Source organism: Dermacentor andersoni, chromosome 5 (assembly GCF_023375885.2).
Source record: "Dermacentor andersoni chromosome 5, qqDerAnde1_hic_scaffold, whole genome shotgun sequence".
NCBI lineage: Eukaryota > Metazoa > Arthropoda > Arachnida > Ixodida > Ixodidae > Dermacentor > Dermacentor andersoni.
In genome coordinates, this window is record NC_092818.1 from 44,563,324 (window position 1) to 44,583,073 (window position 19,750).

The following is a 19,750-nucleotide window of genomic DNA, read 5'->3' on the forward strand; positions in this document are numbered from 1 at the left end:
GGGGCGCTCTTGCATCGTCACCTTGCAGGGCCCACCAACTCCCCCAGCCCGCCTGTACTACTATGGTTGCATTCTACGACCTCGGCCATATAAAGCCAGTGTCGTCTATTGTTACAACTGTTTCCGACCGGGCCACATGCGCCGATCCTGTCCATTTACAGCGCCAGATGAAGCTGTACTAGCTGGCGCAGTGTCTTACCGATGTGGACTCTGCAAGACCGACGACCACGAGATCACTTCTCCAACTTGTTCCACAAAGCAAAAGGCCACTCGGAAGGTTCGTCGCGGGATTCATAAGCAATGGCCTCAGCATGCTGCAACACAACCAGTGCCGACATCTAACAGGTTTGCGGCGCTCCAGTGGGATGACGACGACTGGCCAGAGCTTTCCGAGCCCGACCCGCGTGCACTTCATTCCCAACAGACTTACAGTGACAAAGTTCGCAAAGACCACCGTCGCCCGCTGGTTACACAGAAGCAGAGCGGGCCGGAACATCCGCGGGGTGATATGGCAGCAGTTGACAATCAAATTGCCCGCCTTTCAACGGAGGTGTCCAAGCTCCGACAGCACCGTGAACTACTTGCGCGTCGGCGACGTGCAGTGGAATCTCACACAACTACAACTATCGATTCCGCTGCATCATCGTCTCTGTCACGCCCTGCTGTATCGGTCGCAGAGTCTACCAGGTCTTCAGCTCCGTTGCCGGATAACTCTACAACATCCCTTTTGCAGTTCATGGTCAGCCAGTTATCCAACCTGACATCTGTGATTTTACAACGCCTGGACTCGTAATAAAGATGGCGGGCATAGGTGTTTGTGGCGTGCTTCAGTGGAACTGTAGAGGGCTCTCCACGAAAGTGGGGGAGCTTAAATCCCGTCTACGTATGAACAAGCTGCAGCTGTGGGCCCTGTTACTACAGGAGACCAACGCCTTGCCTGCCATTCCGGGCTTCAGTGGATACGTGTCTCCTTCGATGAGTGACCGTCGCGTGCCCACAGCTGCCCCTCCAGGAAAGGCGGCAGTGTATGTTGATACACGCTATCCTGAGGTCTGCCTTTCTCTTGAAAACTGGTGTAACTCATATCAGGAGGTAGTGTCAGTAGCTGTGAAGTTACCCAAGGCAACTGTTGTGGTAGTGTCGTACTGCATAAGACCAGCCGGTGGCTCTTCAAGAATTAATCTGGGCTGGTTAGTGAATGTCTGTCGCCAATACCCAGCGTGTCCTATTTTAGTTGGTGGTGATTTCAACGCCCCTCACCCAGATTGGGGGTACCCTACTTCTAGCCCTCGAGGTAGGCGTGTGCGGGACGCCTTCGCGGATGCGTTGTTTGTACTACTGAACCATCCCGATTCAGCAACGCGGGCTGTGCCTCAAGCTCGATGTACAACATACGCACCGGATCTTACGTGGTGATCGGGTCCCGGCACTCCCACTTGGCACCTGGAGCCCGACTGCTGGGGTAGTGACTACCACCCTATCATCATCGGCCTTCATCCATTGCAGGCCCGCCGATCGCGCCGCAAGTGTTGTGCGGTCAACTGGGACACCTTTCTCTCCGTTCTCAAAGATACCTCTATGGACTCGTCACCACTACTTGTTGACAGCATACAAAGCGCGCTCAATGAAGCTACAAACATCAGCTGGGTAGACGTCGATCGACCGGTACCGGATATAAGCCTGCTCAACTTATGGGCTGCTCGCAGACAAGCTGAGCTGGCAGCATCCCGAGACCCCACTTCTGCACAAGCACGTACAAGACTGAATTTCCTTACTGCTAAGGCCCGCATATATGAACGCGACCTCTTGCGGAGGCACTGGCATACGTGGTGTGAGCGGTTTTCATCTAAGACACCGAACGCTTCTCTCTAGCGAACATTCCGTGCCATGGAACACGGTTGCCGCCGTCCATACGCGGAAGCCACAGCCTGCTTCGCTGCTGGCTTGTCGCCGGATGATTTCGCCAGAGAAGCAGCCCGGAAGTTTTTCCCGCAGTACAACATGTTGCCTCAAGCAGCCAATGGTGCTTTCTTGGCAGGCATTCCGACACATATCGACAGGTTACCATCTACAGCAGACTCCAAGGGGATTGCAAGCTCTTTCACCATGCCTGAGTTGCTTGCAGCGATAGATGGTACCAGTCGCAAGGCAGCACCCGGTCCAGACTCTATTATGAGGCCTACAAGAATCTGAGTTCCGCTGTGCTTCCTCAGCTCCTCGACACCATTAACAAGGTATATGATGGCTCGATGGCGTTGTCCCTCCAGGCTGGAAATCAGCTATTGTGATCCCGATTCCGAAACCAAGCAAGCCGCCGACTGACTTTGGCAACTTCCGACCCATTTCCCTAACGTCAACGTTGTGCAAGCTTGCTGAGAGAATGCTAGCCACACGACTGTCGTGGTGGCTAGAGCACCACGGTTCCTACCACCCTGCTCAAATTGGCTTCCGTCCATCCATAGGTATTGAAGATGAGCTGGCTGTCTTGGCATCCTCGGTTTTATTGTCAACTCGTGGCCACAGTGTCCGTACTGTCCTCGCTATGGAAGTCAAAAAGGCGTATGATAACATCAGTCATGCTGCCATCTTGGCTTCAATTGACATGCTGCATTTTCCCGCTAGAGTACGGAATTTTGTCAAATCTTTCCTTGAAGACAGACATTTTGCAATTCGCCTCAGTGGTGACGCCATCGGCTCATTTGTCCCTCTTCGTGGCGTACCCCAGGGATCTGTATTGTCACCCACATTATTGAATATTGCTTTCATCCCGCTTGCATGGCGCTTACACGATGTACCCGACATAAAGTTCTTGTTGTACGCTGATGACATCACGGTATGGAGCACTCATCACGAACTGCAGACTCAAGCCGGTGCCCTTCAATCAGCTTTAGATATCACGGCGACTTAAGCTTCTTCTGTCGGCCTTACGCTTTCCGTCAGCAAATCTGCTTACATGTCAGTCGCCAATCGCTGGGGCCGGCGTAAACTCTCTGCAACACCCATTCGTCTTCATCTATCCGGAACCCCTCTTCAACAATGTTCAACTATAAAAATTCTGGGTCTGCTGGTACACGAGTCGGGAACCGGGAATGCTTGGCACTCCAGCGCTAAAAAGCAGGCAATTCAGACGTTAGGTCTGATTAGGCGCATCGCTCCTAAAACGGGCGGCGCCAGCTAATATGTTGAGCGACAATTGGTGAAGGCGGTAGTGCAACCAATCCTTGTTTATCAAGCCCAATTCGAGCATTTGACGAGGGCACAATGGTATCGCCTTGAGGCTGTTAATCGCGAGGCAATGAGGGTCATCACTTGCCTTCCCCGCATCACCCCGATCGTGGCTCTCCAAGAAAATGCACAGCTCAGCACACTAGATGAGCTGGTGCAGCAGCGACGTGATGCTCGCAGGCTTAAGGCCAGCCTTTCACACGCACCGTGTGCTCTCAGGGCTTACGCTTTCTCGAACGCGCTTTTACCACTACCATCGCCAGTTCTTCCTCCCAGGAGTTTTGTGCAGCTGAGTGATAACAAGCCAACTGATATACATCGCCCGACATCAACTCACGCGGCGGCGTCGCTTCGTGACCGAATTATAGCTCAAGATGCCCACCTGCCGCTTGGCTTCATCGTCCTTTACGTTGATGCAAGCATTCAGGACTGCGAAACAACCACTGCAATTTATTGCCCATGTGAACCTTCCCTTAATAAGACGACCCGATTTCAAATCCAAGCACCTCCTTCCTCCTTTTGTGCTGAGCTCCTTGCTGTCCGAGAAGCGTTGTGCTCTGTGGCCGCCTTTCCGATGGTCCCCACGGCCCGCATCGTCATCCGCACTGATGCCCTCCAGGCGACGCGGCTTCTGCGACGCGTCAGTCGCAGCCCTGACATATGCCAACAGATCCATCTCCTGGCGGCACGCATCCCGCAGCCAATATCTGTAGAGTTGATCCCACGCGACATTCTAAGCTTCCAAAGCCGTGCGGATTCTGCAACCCGTCTAGCGACCTCTCCATCGTCGCTGCCTCAACTCTTTCACCTAGATGATGCCACCCTACTTTTAACAATAAAGGAGCACCTCCGGCGCCGCACACGTGCTCTCATACCTCCGTGTGCGGTAAACCTCCCCCGCGGTCTTACCCGTGCAGAGGAGGTTGCGCTCCGGAGGATCAGTGTCGGGGTTGCGCTCACTCCTGCCGTGACTAGGAAGTGGCCGCACTTTCGCCCGTTCTATCCTCGTCCTGAGTGCCCACTTTGCAAGTCGCGAAATGCTGAAGCCGACATCCACCACCTGCTGTCGGTTTGCCCTGCACTGAAACCGACGAGGCTCCGGCACCTCGCAGCAGCGGGACTCTCGCCGCATAATCCGAGCGATTATACTACTTGGACGCAGGGACCGCATTATCGATCCCTCTTGGACTTCATTAGGCCAGCAAATCTTTTTTCATTCATTTAATCATCCTTATTCACCCCCATCCCATACCCCTGTATGCCCTGAGGAATTTACCTTCGCATTAAAAAAAATGTGCGGAATATAACCAACCCTTATATATAGCTTTCATTGATTACGAGAAAGCGTTTGATTCAGTCGAAACCTCAGAAGTCATGGAGGCATTACGGAATCAGGGTGTAGACGAGCCTTATGTGAAAATACTGGAAGATATCTATAGCGGCTCCACAACCACCATAGTCCTGCATAAGGAAAGCAACAAATTTCCTAATAAAGAAAGGCGTCAGACGGGGAGATACGATCTCTCCAATGCTATTCACAGCATGTTTACAGGAGGTATTCAGAGACCTGGAGTGGGAAGAATTGGGGATAAAAGTTGATGGAGAATACCTTAGTAACTTGCGATTCGCTGATAATATTGCCTTGCTTAGTAACTCAGGGGACCAATTGCAATACATGCTCACTGACCTGGAGACGCAAAGCAGAAGGGTGGGTCTAAAAATTTATCTGCAGAAAACTAAAGTAATGTTTAACAGTCTCAGAAGAGAACAGCAGTTTACGGCAGGTACCGAGGCGCTGGAAGTGGTAAGGGAATACATCTACTTAGGGCAAGTAGTGACCGTGGATTCGGATCACGAGACTGAAATGGGATGGGGTGCGAAATGGGAAGAATGGGATGGGGTGCGTTTGGCAGGCATTCTCAGATCATGAACAGCAGGTTGCCATTATCCCTCAAAAGAAAAGTGTATAACAGCTTTGTCTTACCAGTACTCACGTACGGGGCAGAAACCTGGAGGCTTACGATTAGGGTTCTACTTAAATTGATGACGCCACGAGCTATAGAAAGAAGAATGATAGGTGTAACGTTAAGGGATAAGAAAAGAACAGATTGGGTGAGGGAACAAACGCGAGTTAATGACATCTTCGTTGAAATCAAGAAAAAGAAATGGGCATGGGGAGGACATATAATGAGGAGGGAAGATAACCGATGGTCATTAAGGGTTACGGACTGGATTCCACGGGAAGGGAAGCGTAGCAGGGGCCGGCAGAAAGTTAGGTGTGCGGATGAGATTAAGTTTGCATGGACAACATGACCACAATTAGTAGATGACCGAGGTAGTTGGAAAACTATGGGACAGGCCTTTGCCATGCAGTGGGCGTAACCAGGCTGATGATGATGATGATTAAATGGTCACATGCCTGGCGCGATCACACGTGAGGAAGCCTACCATCTGGCATCATCTGGCAGCGCATGTGCTTATGACTATGGTGGTAATGTAGCTTATCGCTTTTAAATGTGATGTACAGTATGCTTGTTTATATAATACAAGTAAATACAATATTCTCATTACCAGCTTTATATCGCACCCGCCGCGGTGGTTTAGCGGCAGTAGTGTTTCGCTGCTAAGCACAAGGTCGCGGGATGAAATACCGGCCGTGGAAGCCACATTTCAGTGGGAGCGAATTTGCCTGTCTCATGCAATGGGCCTCGGTAAAGATCCGCTGGTGGTTAAATTAGTCCCGCGTCCCGAACTGCGGCGCGCCTCATAATGAAATTGTGGTTTTTGACACCTTGAGCCCCATAATTCAATTAAATTCAGCTTTATTGCGCATATCCACGTACCTATCACTGTTGACGTGTGAGTTCAGTGGGAAATTCCATATAAATAGAATTTAGGAGCAGTCTTCAACGATTGTTGGCTGTATTGATGCATAATTACATATTAGCAAACAAACTACTTCGACATTCTCACGAATGCAGGACCACCTGTAAAAAAGTTACTAAAGCTGCATTTCACACGTTTGCCTTTTTCTTCAACGTTATGGATAAATAGATAGATAGATAGATAGATAGATAGATAGATAGATAGATAGTAGATAGATAGATAAATAGATAGATGGATAGATAGATATTGACACCACACTCAGTTGTACCGGTGACCTTTCATACGCTAGCCGCTCTTACGAAGTTATCACTTGGCGCAAGCGTGCTGTATTAGATGTTTCCAGAATGTTTTACGCCGATATTAGACTAAAATATTTTTGTCTAATCACATGAGGATAGAAAGTTGGGCAAGTTGGTACGGTAACATGATCTCGGATTGTAGCGCGAAGTGACACGAACACAGACTAGAAGCAGACAGGACGAGCGCTAGATGATGAGGAGATCGACGGTAATAGTGATGCACATTCCGAAATTTACGGATGCACCGGGCATTACACTGGAATGTACCACGAATCATGAGTATGCGGTGGCGTTTGACCCCTGAAACAAATATCGACCACCGACGAATGCGCTCACCGCTATCGTTGTGCTTCGAGTGTCACTTGCATTTCTTCGCACAAGTTAGCCAAATAAGTATTTGTTTTCGTGGATTCACCTCTTTGTTACTGTTTTGTTCTTCACCATAACCTCAACGCGACGTTTGGTGGAGGTACTTCGTTGGGCACCATACACCCACTACAAGCAGTGAGGAAAGCCCAGTCGGTCAACAGCGTCAACGTCGCCACTAGGCAGCGAGCGAGCCCCAGCTGGCAAGGGTTGGCGCCGGAACAGGGACTGTTACGCGACACAACCAGGAAGTTACTGGCTTAGTCATCCGTCACTATGACAGACCCAACACCAACAGCAGCCGTCGTACTGCGACTACCCAAGGTGCCGTCAAACTTCCACGAATCATCAGCGGATGGCATCAACAGTTCGCTGAAGTCACTCCAAAGAAGGTCTGCGTTCAGCTCGTGGAACTCCGAGGACAGGCTACGGTATGTACAATTTTCCTTGGATGGTGATGCAAGAACTTGTACCGAGAACACAGTCCACCACAGCAACGTGAGACCTGTTTCAGAGTAACTTACTGAATAATTTGAGAAATGTACGCAAACAAAGGGTCACAGTTCTGTTAAAAGCCTGAGCACAGGTACCAAACGAAATCATCGCGATTTTCACGAGGGAACTCACTTGCCTTTTTCACGGTGCCGACCACGACATAATGGAAAAAAATGAAGTCTGTTTTCAATTTGCGGCATGAAGCAAGGGATGTCTGTCGAAATTATGTGAAAGAGGCCTGAGATCATGGAATAGTTTCCCACTTAGGACACCAGGATTGAAGAGGCGCTGCCGATGGGCAACAAAGAATAGAATCGCCGGCCACTGAGGAAAAACTACGCCGAAGCTCACGCACTAGGCACCGATGACCCGCGCAAGATTATCAGAGCATTCGTGCGAGAAGAGCTGCAGAGAGAGAGAGAACATTTATTTGTGATAAAACTGAAAACTGAAACTTTATATTTTCAAAAACATCAGAAATATATGTACAAGAACTTGTACCGATAGCCTGAAATGGCTAGTAGCCGGTCCAGTGCAATATAGAACAAATATGCACCGGTCAGCTAGATGGGGTGACTTGCTCGTAGGGTGGAGCCCTTAGTTCAGGGCCCCACCGGTTCGCGCCACTCCGCGTGCCTGCTGGATAAGCCGTCGCTGCTCTTGAGGGTCTAAGTTAGTCAGCGCAGTCACCAAGGAGGAAGTTGAAGGTGGAGGAATAGAGGAGTAATCCGGAGGTTGTGCGAATTCCCAGGTGCAATGATATACTGTAGGCTTTGCTCCACAGTAGGGACAGTATGAGGGATATCGTGTGGGGTGAAAGAGGTGAAGATAAAAGAGGCAGGGAAATGAATTAGTTTGAAGCTGCCGACACGCGACGGCATCTTCTCGGTTAAGGGAATTATGTGGTGTGAGGAAGTGTCTCCTGTTATCTCTGTAATGCTGTAGAGTTTCTGTGTAGTTCAGTGGTTCTGTCGGTGAGTCGTCTGGGTTGGACACCTCTTCCAATGGCGCCCGGTTAGTGAGCTCTCGGGCTGCCACATTAGTGCGGTCATTACCATGGACAGAGGCGTGTCAGGTGTCCAGACGATACGCACCCTGTGTAACGCTGTGGGGTGTAATGATGTAAGGATGCGGTGTGTGTAGGGTATCACCCTCCCTTGTGCCAAAGTCCTGCAGGTGGTCTGTGAATCAGTGACCACTGCGATGGGTCCATCCGGTGGCGGCATGGTTGAAGCGTGTACGATGGCTAGGGTGATAGCAGCCTCTTCCGCCATGCCACTGTCCACAGTGTTGAGCGTGGCCTAACCCCTCAGAATGTCTGTACCATCTAGTACGACTAGACATAGGACACGTCTCTGTGGGCAGCGGGCCACGTCGGTGTATACGACTGGTGCGTTCGATGTGTCATCGCCAAAGAGTCGAGCCAGGGCTTGTGCTTTGCCTTTCTTAAGCCTCTATGACAGTCAGGGTGCATATTCCGGGGAATTGGGGCCACGTAAATTTTGTTGCGAATGCTAAGCGCACGAAGTGTGCGGTATTCTTGTCGTGTTTTTTTTTTGGTGTTTGGTATCCTAGCCGGGATAGAATGAGGCACCTTTGCAATGTTCGTTGGAGACATTGCAATTTGCTGTTAAGATGACCTTAGACTAGTTCGCGGATGGTGTTGTGCAGCGGACCGCAGCTGTCTGAGTAATCGCCAGCAAAATGGAGTAGCCAGGTAGCAGCCGGGCTTCATGGCCAGAACCCGACGTGCTCTTGCGGCCTGGTACTTCGCGCTTCTGTGCTGCTCCACGAGCTTCTGCGAGAACTTCTTTTTCCTTTTTATCGTCCTTCGTGGTTTAGTTTTCTATTGGTCGAATTTATTCGCTTGTCATTTCCAGTCTCCTTTTTCTTTATTTTTCGTTCGCCACACGCCAGCGTCATTGCCTCCTCGACGTCCTCGCGTCATTTCGTCCTAGCACCGCAAAACACCACGGACACTGCGCCACATGAGAATATCGCGGACATGACATCCACCCACCTGTCAGCCCAGTGAATTTTGCGAGGAAGAGGGACATATAGCGGGCCCGCGGCAATTGCCCTTTCTGCAATCAGTCAGGAAAAATAGGCCACGCCTTCCGTCGGCACCCAAACCGCGAGAGGGGATGACGAGGGTTCGCCTTCAATGCACCGCATCCCAGGCAAGGCCAACGACCTCTTGGCGTTACCGACTATCAAGCCGCAACATATGGGATAGCTCTAAAACCTTTCCGTTCGCTGTTGCCAGGCCCACTACCTATTACCGCCGCGCCGACCTTGCTCTATTCCAATCCATGGCAGGTCCGTTAGCCCTTATCCGAAAAAGTGAGAGCAGCAACCGATAAAGGCGTTGTTGCTCTCTGTCTAAATGCCCAACATCCTCTGCCAGCGAGGAAGACGGTACAAGGTCCATTTCGACGCCCAGCAATGGCACGCCGATTTGTAGACGAAGCTTAGAAGTCGGGAAAACGTTATGTAAAGACGACGTCACGTCAAAAACAGGGGGACAATGTAACGTAGCGGTTATCCGATGCCGCGATGGCAATAAAGATCAAGAACCACCAACCTCGACATACTTTGTAACGGTCACACAGTCGAAGCTATAGTAGACACAGGAGCCGCCTATACTTTGATCAGTAGAGAGTCCATGCAGTAGTATTTGCCACAAATACCTTGGTTTAGGACAGTGCTGGTTAGTGTATGGGATAATAAGAGAAACATGCAGTACACCAACAAAGCTCCTGCTTCTTTGATGTAGATAATGTATCCGTAGACAGATTTTGACATACCATTGTGACTCTGGACAATTTTATTCTAATTCGTGGCGCTGCCACCCAATTGAGGGCAAAGAAATTGAAACATTCAGCGCAATATTGGCTGATCACTTTTGCAGCAAAAAAGAGTTTGAGGTTTAAAAATTTCGGATGGGAAGAATGCATGCACGAGTATTTGTTTTTCTGCAACAAATACAACACCGCAAGGGTCTAGAGCGCTGCTTAATATAATTTAAATGTTAAATACTTTCAGAGGTCCATTCCTGTCTAGGATAAAATTTGGTAGCCTATTATATATTTCACATTGAAATACCCGTATAAAAAACTTGATAAGTAGTTATCAAGATATGAGTTTTATCCGCTATTGTGCATAGACAGCCATTTCTCGTGCTTCGTAAATATCCATGCCATATTCCTATATCATATGTTGTAATGAAATGAACTTTTGGTTTACCTGAAAAGTATGTCTCTCTTTGAGAAACACGCTGCGAAAGATGATGTGGAAAGGATTTGTGGCAGGTTGGCCTAAAGTGTAAGCTTTAGCCAAGCATTTTGTTTAGTATTTCCACCCTTCACTTCAAACCATGACACTCAAACAACAATAATGCCAATTTTTATATAATTTTGGTAAACCTCACGCAAAGATTACTATGAAATATGCTTTAAGACAGGTGTTATCACGTTCCGATGCATTCTTTTTCTGTGGAATATAGTGCACGCTGAAGTACTTCGCAAGATCTTGACCATAAACAAGCGTCTTGGCTGTGCAGTCTTGGTTGAACAGCGCAGTGATGGTACGAAAGGTAAGTATCGTCTCTGTATGAATATTTGCATGGCTCAGAGAGCATGTTATGAGATTCGAAGGAACCTTTAATGAGCCATCAAATTGTTATGAACTTTGGTTCTTATGAACAAACTACTACCATGTGCTGAAGTTCGAAGTCACTGCACAGTGGAATTTCGATGCTCGCTGGTTGGTAATTCATTGTGCCTAATAAGTGTAGTTATGTGAGGAAGCTCGACACTTCGATAACGGCACCATCATCTGAGGTTTGTGAGCTTGTATTGAAGTTTTATGTTGTGGCATTGCTTTGGTGCAGTGTTGGCAGTGTTTATTGAGGTTTGGCTTCTTATGTCTCGTTAAAAAGTTATCTACGGCACCAATGTGCGACTGGCCTGAAGTAACGCTATTTCATGTCCTTGATTATGCTTCGCCTGAAACACCTTTTTTTCTGGAATCTCGCGCACATATGTAAAAGGGCGATATGGCAGCGCATTCAAGATTTCAGTGTTCTGTCAAGCGAGTGAAGCTATCTTACTATACTTTTTGCAGGATGCCAACTAGTGCAGACAAGTAGCACGGTTGACTACCCAGTTCCACAACAATGTCAAAGGGCATACAACATGAACTGCAAAGGAAAGAGCATTACGCTTTATGAACCGAGCTGCAAGATTCGCTCGCCATACTTATCCCCCTACTAGCACTTTTAAATGCATGTTGTTCGTGAGCCAGGTCGATTACCATCGATGCCTTGCTCGCAGCGTCTTGAATAACTCCTACACGAAGCTTCAAAACACTGCCTGCTGTTGACATACCAGACAGTGTTGTGGTAATAAAAGCCTTCACTTGTTCATCAGCTGCTCTACTCAATTTTTTCACTCTCCCAACCACTCATCTCATCGCAAACCTTACTTTAGCAATACAGCAGCTGTTCGAAGTAAATTGAGACCATGAGAATATGACTATACATGAAAGGGGTAGTGGTATTTGTTTGATACGTTCTTTGAACAGCTAATGGATATTTGCTGAATTGTGTTTGAGTAGCGTTGAAGCTTTGTCACGATAGCTGAGCATGTCGACTTTTTTTTCACGCAGCCATTATTAAAAAGGCTACGTTTAGGTTCGTGTCCGCCACAGATTGAGAGAACAAGGACTGAAACCTCCCTGTTGTCGTTTTGAGCTGTGGGAAAAAGTGAAAATCCTTCCATGTTCGAAGAACACCTTATCTGTATTGAGGGCCTGTTGCGAGTTGATTCGTTGCTCTCCACCATGGTGCTTTATTTATTTAGCTTGTTATTGAATAATATTCCTGTCTTATAAAAGACATAACTGGAGCAAGTCCTGATTGAGCAAACTGGAGTAGCACTAATAATCAACGCGAAACAGCCATAGAACCCCGGGACGCTTTGGCAGGAACATAGCTAAGTACCTAATTAGAAGACGCTTCCCACTGCTAATCTTTGGAGTAGCCATTCAAGGCTTTCCCCCTTTTACAGTGTGAGGAAAAAGAAAAAAACGGCCATGGCTTAGCTTGGTTAAGCCTGGTGATTGCGAAGCAATAGTGCGAGGATTGCGAGGCGGTTGGTGGCTACCGCCTCGCCTCGCGACGGCGTGAGATGGGGCCCCGTTTTTATACAGCTGGTGTGACGTCACACCGACTGTAGCGCCCCTGGTGAGAGGAGCGGGAGTTAGGCCACCGTTGGTGGCTACCGCCTCGCCTCGCGACGGCGTGAGATGGGGCCCCGTTTTTACACAGCTGGTGTGACGTCACTCTAGGTCACATGGTGTGACGTCACGCAGCGAGGTCACGCTAAAGGTCAATGGTGCCTACCACCGCCTTGCCACGGAACGGGCTGAAGTGCGACCTAAAGTAGTATTGCTTCGCAATAAAAAACAACCATGGGGACATGTGGAGGGCACAATGTCTAAAGGGCCAATATGCCGCCTTTGTCGAACAAGACCACTTGCCACTATTTGGACACATCAATGAAATGAATCGTGTAGAAATTTATGTAGCGCGATAGTGCGTTCACATGTGCCTTTAAACTTCAAGGTCTGGAACGGAAAATGCTGAGTGCATATCTATCCAGAAAATTTGCGGTAATATCGATAATAACGTAACCTAATGGACCTTTGTGGACGCCTTCCAACTCTTTTCAATGTCGCACGATTGGTGACGCGACTAAACCAACTAAGAATATCTGTGCAGTAGTCCTATCAAAGTTCTGTATGATGTTAGGTTGCACTCTTTAGCTACGTGGTTCAGGGTAAAAATTAATGACCGAAGCTTTTCCAGCGTTCTTTCACAATTAAGATTTATATGACTCTCCCAAATGAACAGCATAAGTGCTACTCAGTACACTTAACCTCATTACCGCAAGCTCTTTTGTATATGTTATACTAAGCATTTTTGAAAGGCACCTTTTTGTTAGCAAGCATTATTGCTACAGCCTTCTTGGTCATTATTGCTTCAGTCCCACAGCAATAAAAGCCAGTGCAGTGACCAGCATGTGCTGGTCATCATTATTAAGGACAACAGAATACGAGACGCAGCCACTGGCGTACAAGCCAAATGAAGGGGTGTGTTAGAAGTAATTTCCAAATCCATTCAGTAGAATCAACATCAAACAAACGTGGCCCAAGGACCAACACTTGTAGGACACCTGATGATCATTTTGCAGTGGTTCATTTCACATAGTTAACAGTTACGAATGGTGATCTCACATACAAATAGTGGATGCGTGTAAATATTCAAAGCGTCGATAACTAATTCAATATTCGTAAATAACTATTCGTATTTGTATTCGAAAGGGACTATTGTGTATCTCAGAATATTCAAAAGTGATCAAATGTCTTGCAACAACCAGCTGCTTACTTATGATTACTGAACTTTCTCTGCCTGCTAAACAAAGTAACGCTAAATGTCACAAGTGAAATGACCTCGTTTTCGAAGGAATGCGGAAACAAAATGCGCAACACAAGCCTTCTTTTAGATTTTCTGGTGGACGCGTGCATGATAATAGTTAACGTTTGTTTGTAGTATGCCAGTGCTTTTGGCAGCCTAGTCACACAGCAGTTTCATCTTTCACGCCACAACCTGTGTTTCGGCAAGCAATAATTTGACTTGGGCGAAGCTACTCAAACAGACACGACACTTAAGAAGCTTGAGTGCTTCTGGGCTCTATAGTTGTTGAGAGGTTACTCCTGTAGGTTTAATGAGAATTAGAGATGTGTTGGTCCTTTATCCATGACAAATTTCCGTTTTGCACTAAGGTGTACCGGTGGGGAACCTAGTCATCTTGGAATCAATACTCCGGCTGTTACTGTCAGAAGAACTTCAGTTTGGCCTAGCTGGTATTGAAAGAATACAAAAATGCCTTGAAAGAGTACAAAATTAAGCTGCAAGATTTGGTACTGAAAATTGTAGTTTTACCTTTGGTGCTACACAAGCAAAGAATAATTTACAAAGGTAGTATCTCAAAAATCGTAGCAAAAAATTTGTTTAAGCCTTTTTCATTGTATCTTTCACACAAGAATTGGTATTGCAGGCAACAGTGCATACTTGAACCTTATATGCATCAGCTCGAGGCAACCGCACCCATAAAGTACGAGAAGTGTTTTGCCACACAGAAATATTCTGCATGTTTTTTTCTCTCCAAGAACAATACCGGAGTGAAATAGGCTACCATCGCCAATGGTTGATGTTTTATCAAATGATGCATTTTATGCCTTGTTTTATTGATGCCACTTGTGTTTCTTCTTTTTTTCTGCATGCGAATAGTCTCTATAATTCTTTGACCATTAGGCTTACCATTCGTACTCCATTGTTCATTTCCAAGTCGTGTTGCACGAATGCGCTTGACGTTCTGTGTTTTCCCCCAACATAAAGCGGTAAAGGTGCTCTGGGTATTGCATAAATTATCAAATAAATACATTTCCCCGCACGCCGCACCTGCGCAGTGGGGGAGTGCACCCGTGCTGGCTGCCGTTGCTGCCGGCTGCGTATATACAGTTGTCGGCCCAGAATACATTGGCGCGGCCGTTGTGGAGAGAAAACACGGGAATGCGCGTGCGGTAGCCGCCGCGGTGCGTAAGACCCGGATTGTGCAGTGCATATATGTAGAACCATCGAAACAGTTGCAACTCCGAAAATGAAAAAAAGTGGGGAAACGAAGCATTGTGCGCACGGCCGAGGAACAAGCCGAGTACGAGGAGATGCGTCGACAGAAGAAACGCGACTATAACCAACCACAACGGGCCCGTGAGAGAGCGGAGAATGCGGCCAGTGGCTTTGCATCCGAAGAACGTCATCGAGAGCAGATGTGAGTTTTCAACAGTCGGCGTTCAGCGCAAGTTACCGATGAAGATCGCGCATTGCAGGCCGCTCGTAAGCGGCAGGCTAGGTCGTTTGGGTCTGCGTCGTAGTGGCAGAAGCATGAGTTGCCACCTCCTTCGAGTTTCACCGAGCCAAATTCTAAGTTCCAGAGAACGTTGCTGGGTGCGCAGTTTGGCCATAGTTGCTCGGTCTGCGATCTACAGCTTCGCTGGCTCATCCGCCAACATATCAATGGTTCGGCCCGAAATTTTTTCTCTTTCTCACGCACTTTTACATCTTCATATCTGTTGTTCCCTTCAGGAGTCGCGGGTTGTCCCATAGTAGTGACGGTGAAGAAAGCAGCCAAGACGTGAATGACGAAACTAGCGTTTTATTGAGCGAACCTTTGCCCTCAAATACAGGCTACACAAAAAGAACAATGATAGCAGCGAACGCAGTCGATGATCGTCGAAAGTCTGATCAGCGGGTCAAGTGCGTCGGCTTTGATGCATTAGTCAGCCAAGGTTGCAAAGTCAATACTTGTGCCCGCATGTCTTCCACACAATTTCACACTGCACAATTCGCGTCGCGCGTACATGCAATCATATTGCACCAGGCCGGTGACCACGGACAGCGGGTAGAACCATCGACAACATTTTAGAAACCTCCGATACAGGCAGAGGCGTCATGCACTGAGCGATAACATTTAGTAGAAGGTGAAACGCGGTCACCCGGTAAACAAGCACACGTGTGAATACCCCCTCTTGAAAAAGCATCGGCCCGATGCTACAAACACGAAAGTGACAAGAAAACCACGCATAATAAAAAAAAAAACACAATAACAAAGAAACTAAGGCCCTCGGTTCGTTAGCGGTCGTAGAAAGGCTGGAGACAAACCATGTGGCTGATTTCAGGTTGTGCGCGGCGCCGCGGTGATTGTGAAGTGGCGTCTGGCCCGACCCCATAGTCCAGTGCGCCAATGTGTCAGATGATCGTGTAGGGTCCGAAACAGCGTCGTAACAGATTCTCGCGAAGTCCTCGTTGGCTTATAGGGGTCCAAGCCCAAACACGGTGGCCAGACGTAGCGACTACGCCTGGCTACGCTACGACTCGACGTAGCGTCGTCAAAGATCGTAGTGTCGGCTGGCGGTCCTCTGCTGGTACTTGGTGCGCAGGCGGACGAGGTGTCGGGCTTCTTCGGCGCGATGGAGATAGACGGTGACGTCGACATTTTCTTCGTCGGTAACGTGCGGCAGCACGACGCCGTGAGTCGTCGTCGGGTGCCTTCCGTAAACAAGCTTGAACGGCGTGATCTGCGTTGTTTCTTGCAGCGCCGTGTTGTAAGTGACGGTTACGTACGACAGGACGGCAACCCACGTCTTCTGTTCGACGTCGATGTACACTGAGAACACGAATGGTCTTCCTTCCACCCGCAGACCATTCGTCTGCGGGAGGTAGGCAGTTGTCCTCCTGTGGCTTCTTTGGCTGTATTGCAAAATGGTGTGGGTGAGCTCTGTAGTAAAGGCCGGTTCCACTGTCGATCATGAGGACTTCTAGGACAGCATGTCGCAGCACGATGTTCTCGGCGATGAATTTAGCGACCTCGGCCGCGCAACCTTTAGGCAGGGCTTTTGTTCCAGCGTAGTGGGTAATCCGGTCGGTAGCCAAGACAATCCACTTGTTTCCAGATATTGACGTCGGAAAGGGTTCCAGCAAATCCATCCCGACCTGCTGAAACGGTCGCAAGGAGGGTCCAGCGGCTGAAGTAATCCAGCAAGCCTGGTTGGTGGTGCCTTGCGTCGGCAGAAGTGTCGACATGTCTTGACGTAATGGGCAATGTCAATGTTGCTGCGTGGCCTGCAGTACTTGTCCTGCATTCCTGCGAGCGTACGGCAAAACCCGAGATGTCTGGCTGTCGTATCATCTTGCAAGGCATGCACGATTTCTGACCGGAGTGCCGCGGGCATAACAAGGTTGGAGTTTGAGCGGGCTGGCGAAAAGTTATTCACCAGGACGTCATTTTGTAGGAAAAACGAAGACAAGTCGCGCCTAAATGCTCTCGGGTCAAAGTCGGTCTTGCTTTGAAAGTACTCAGCAGGGCTTCCGAGCTCCGGGTCCACTCGCTCCTGCTCTGCAAAGTTGTCTGCACATATTGTACCAAAAAAGGCGTCTTCGTCTTGGCCATCTTGGGGTGGCGGGTCCACGGGAGCGCGAGACAGGCAGTCAACATCAGAGTGTTTTGTGCGGACTTGTAGATTAGTGTTGACATATAATTTGAAGTCTGAGGCTCCACCACGCCAGAGGCCCGCCAGGCGTCCTTAAGGGTTCTTTAAGTTCGTTAGTCCACACAACGCGTGATGGTCACTGACGACTTTGGACGGCTTGCCATATTGGCATGTGAGAAATGTATCTGCAGCCCGAATTATGGCAATGCACACCTTTTCGGTCGTAGAATAATTGTCTTCCGCTTTTTACAGTGACCGGCTAGCGCAAGCTATCACCCCTTCAAGTCCGTCTTTCCTTTGGACTAGGACGGCCCCAAGGCCAATGTCATTGTCGTCACTAGGGCTTTCTGTATCTGTATCCTGTATCGGTATCCTCGGCGACTGCATGCGTTGTTTGAGTTTTTGAAATTAGGGCCTACGGTGTTTCCCATTGGAACTCGACATCGAAATTAGTTACATGTGTCAGAGGCTCAGTGATGAGTTATAAGTCTACGACGAAGCGCCTGTAGCAGGCACACATGCCAAGGAATCTACGCACTGCTTTCTTGTCGATGGGCTGCGGGAACTTTGCGATGGCAGCTGTCTTCTGCGGGTCGGGGTGGACTCCAGATCTGCTGATGACGTGGCCTAGGAACAGAAGCTCATCGTAAGCGAAGCGGCACTTTTCCGGCGTCAGAGTGAGGCCTGATGAGTTGATGGGGTCTAGTACTATCGCAAGCCGCGTAAGGTAATCGTCGAAATTTAAGGCGAAGATGACGCCGTCATCCAAGTGAAGAAGACAGGTCTACTACTTCAGTCCCGCTAACGCTGAACATTTCGCCGGACTGATGACTGAAGAACTCTTCGCCGAGCTGACGTGCATGTTAAATTACACAGGTTATATGGACGGATTGGGATAAGTTTTCGCAAAATCAGAGATGCCAAAAACAAGCAGCCATAAGTGATATGGAACAACGTGCCGAAGACTTTCTAAAATAGTCCGCGAGGCTACGCAAACAATTGCGTCAGAGCTGCCCATAGAGAAGATTGATAGCCATCTTGCGCTTATGTGGGAGAGCAAACAATCACTGCAAAACAGATGGCGGGGGCGGAAGAACAATAGGAGCTCGCGCAAGCGTATAGCCAAGCTCAACACGCAGATTGAAGAACATTGTCAGCAGCTAAGCGAAAAACAATGGAACAAAGTTTGCAATGCTCTGGACGGCCAAATGCGCACTGGCCAGACATGGCGCATGCTACGACACCTACTCGAACCAGATAAAACCAAATCGGAACGCAGGCAAACCTTGTGTAAGCTGCTGCACGAGCATAAAGGCCGCTAGGACGTCTTTATGCCCGAGGCTAGCAACATATATAGGCCCATTAACCCCATCATAGAGCACGGGAAATATGCTGGAGGCCCTAACGAACTCCTAGACGAGGAGTTTACCGTGCCTGAAATTAGGGCAGTGCTACAGAATCTCCACCCCAAATCTGCACCGGGTCCGGACGTGTTCACAAACACAAGTCTCCGGAACATAGACGATCAAGCAATAGAGAACATTAAGCATTATACAAACGAGTGCTCGGCCGAAGACGCCATCTCAAAACAATGGAAAGAAGCTAAAGTCATCCCTATCCCAAAACCTGGAAAACCCTGATCTATCGAACTTACACCCCATTTCACTCACGTCCTGTGCTGGAAAGCTGATGGAAAACGCCTTTTTTAAATAAAATCAATAACTATCTTGAAGAGAAGGCAATTGACCTAGACTCCATTTTGGGGTACCGTACCCTGCTATCCATAAAGGACGCCATGCTACAAATCCAAAAGCAGATCTTAGACAGTAAAACAAGATCGGCTCGGGCGATACTAGGATTAGACCTAAAAAACGCGTTCGATAAAGCAGCGCATGTAGCTATATTAAATCAGATAACCCAAATAAACTTAGAATCTATAGAATATGCTGATGACAAGGACTTGGTAATGGACGGAAAGGCGCCCTTCGTAGTGGGGATAACTCAGATCTGAGGAGAGATGCATGGGCAGTGCTAGAACACCATAGGGTTCAGTCACATCGCCCAGTCTAATAATGATAGGACGCCGGGAACGGCTCGACTCTATACACGGCATACATCGCTCCTTATCTGCAGATGATATCACCACCTAGGTGTCTGAAGGTAGCGACGGAGAGATAGAGCAGAGACCATCGACACGATCGAGGAGTATCTCGAAGTAACTGGCTTCGAGTGCTCGCCGGATAAATCCGAACTCCTCCTCTATCGACCCCCTCCGAGAGGCAGACCACCCAAGGATTACAACCAGGACCAAGCCTACGAAGAAAGGCGAATTCGCACCAAAAACGGCAGGACTATCCCCATGGGGG

General features: G+C 48.5%; 1 protein-coding gene and 1 long non-coding RNA gene across 2 annotated transcripts in view; both read left to right on the forward strand.

Annotated features, from left to right (window-relative positions):
• The window catches only part of LOC126530049 (uncharacterized), a 28,842-nt gene extending 17,145 nt beyond the window's left edge, over positions 1-11,697 (forward strand). The window contains exons 4-5 of the mRNA XM_050177512.3: positions 10,777-10,866; positions 11,397-11,697. Coding sequence (XP_050033469.1) covers positions 10,777-10,866; positions 11,397-11,545 — 239 coding nt within the window. The 3' untranslated portion in view covers positions 11,546-11,697. The remainder of the gene's footprint in view (positions 1-10,776; positions 10,867-11,396) is intronic.
• Positions 11,698-14,872: 3,175 nt separating this feature from the next.
• LOC129384608 (uncharacterized) overlaps positions 14,873-19,750 on the forward strand; it is a 61,016-nt gene continuing 56,138 nt past the window's right edge. The window contains exon 1 of the long non-coding RNA XR_008612315.1: positions 14,873-15,166. This is a non-coding gene — a long non-coding RNA (uncharacterized lncRNA). The remainder of the gene's footprint in view (positions 15,167-19,750) is intronic.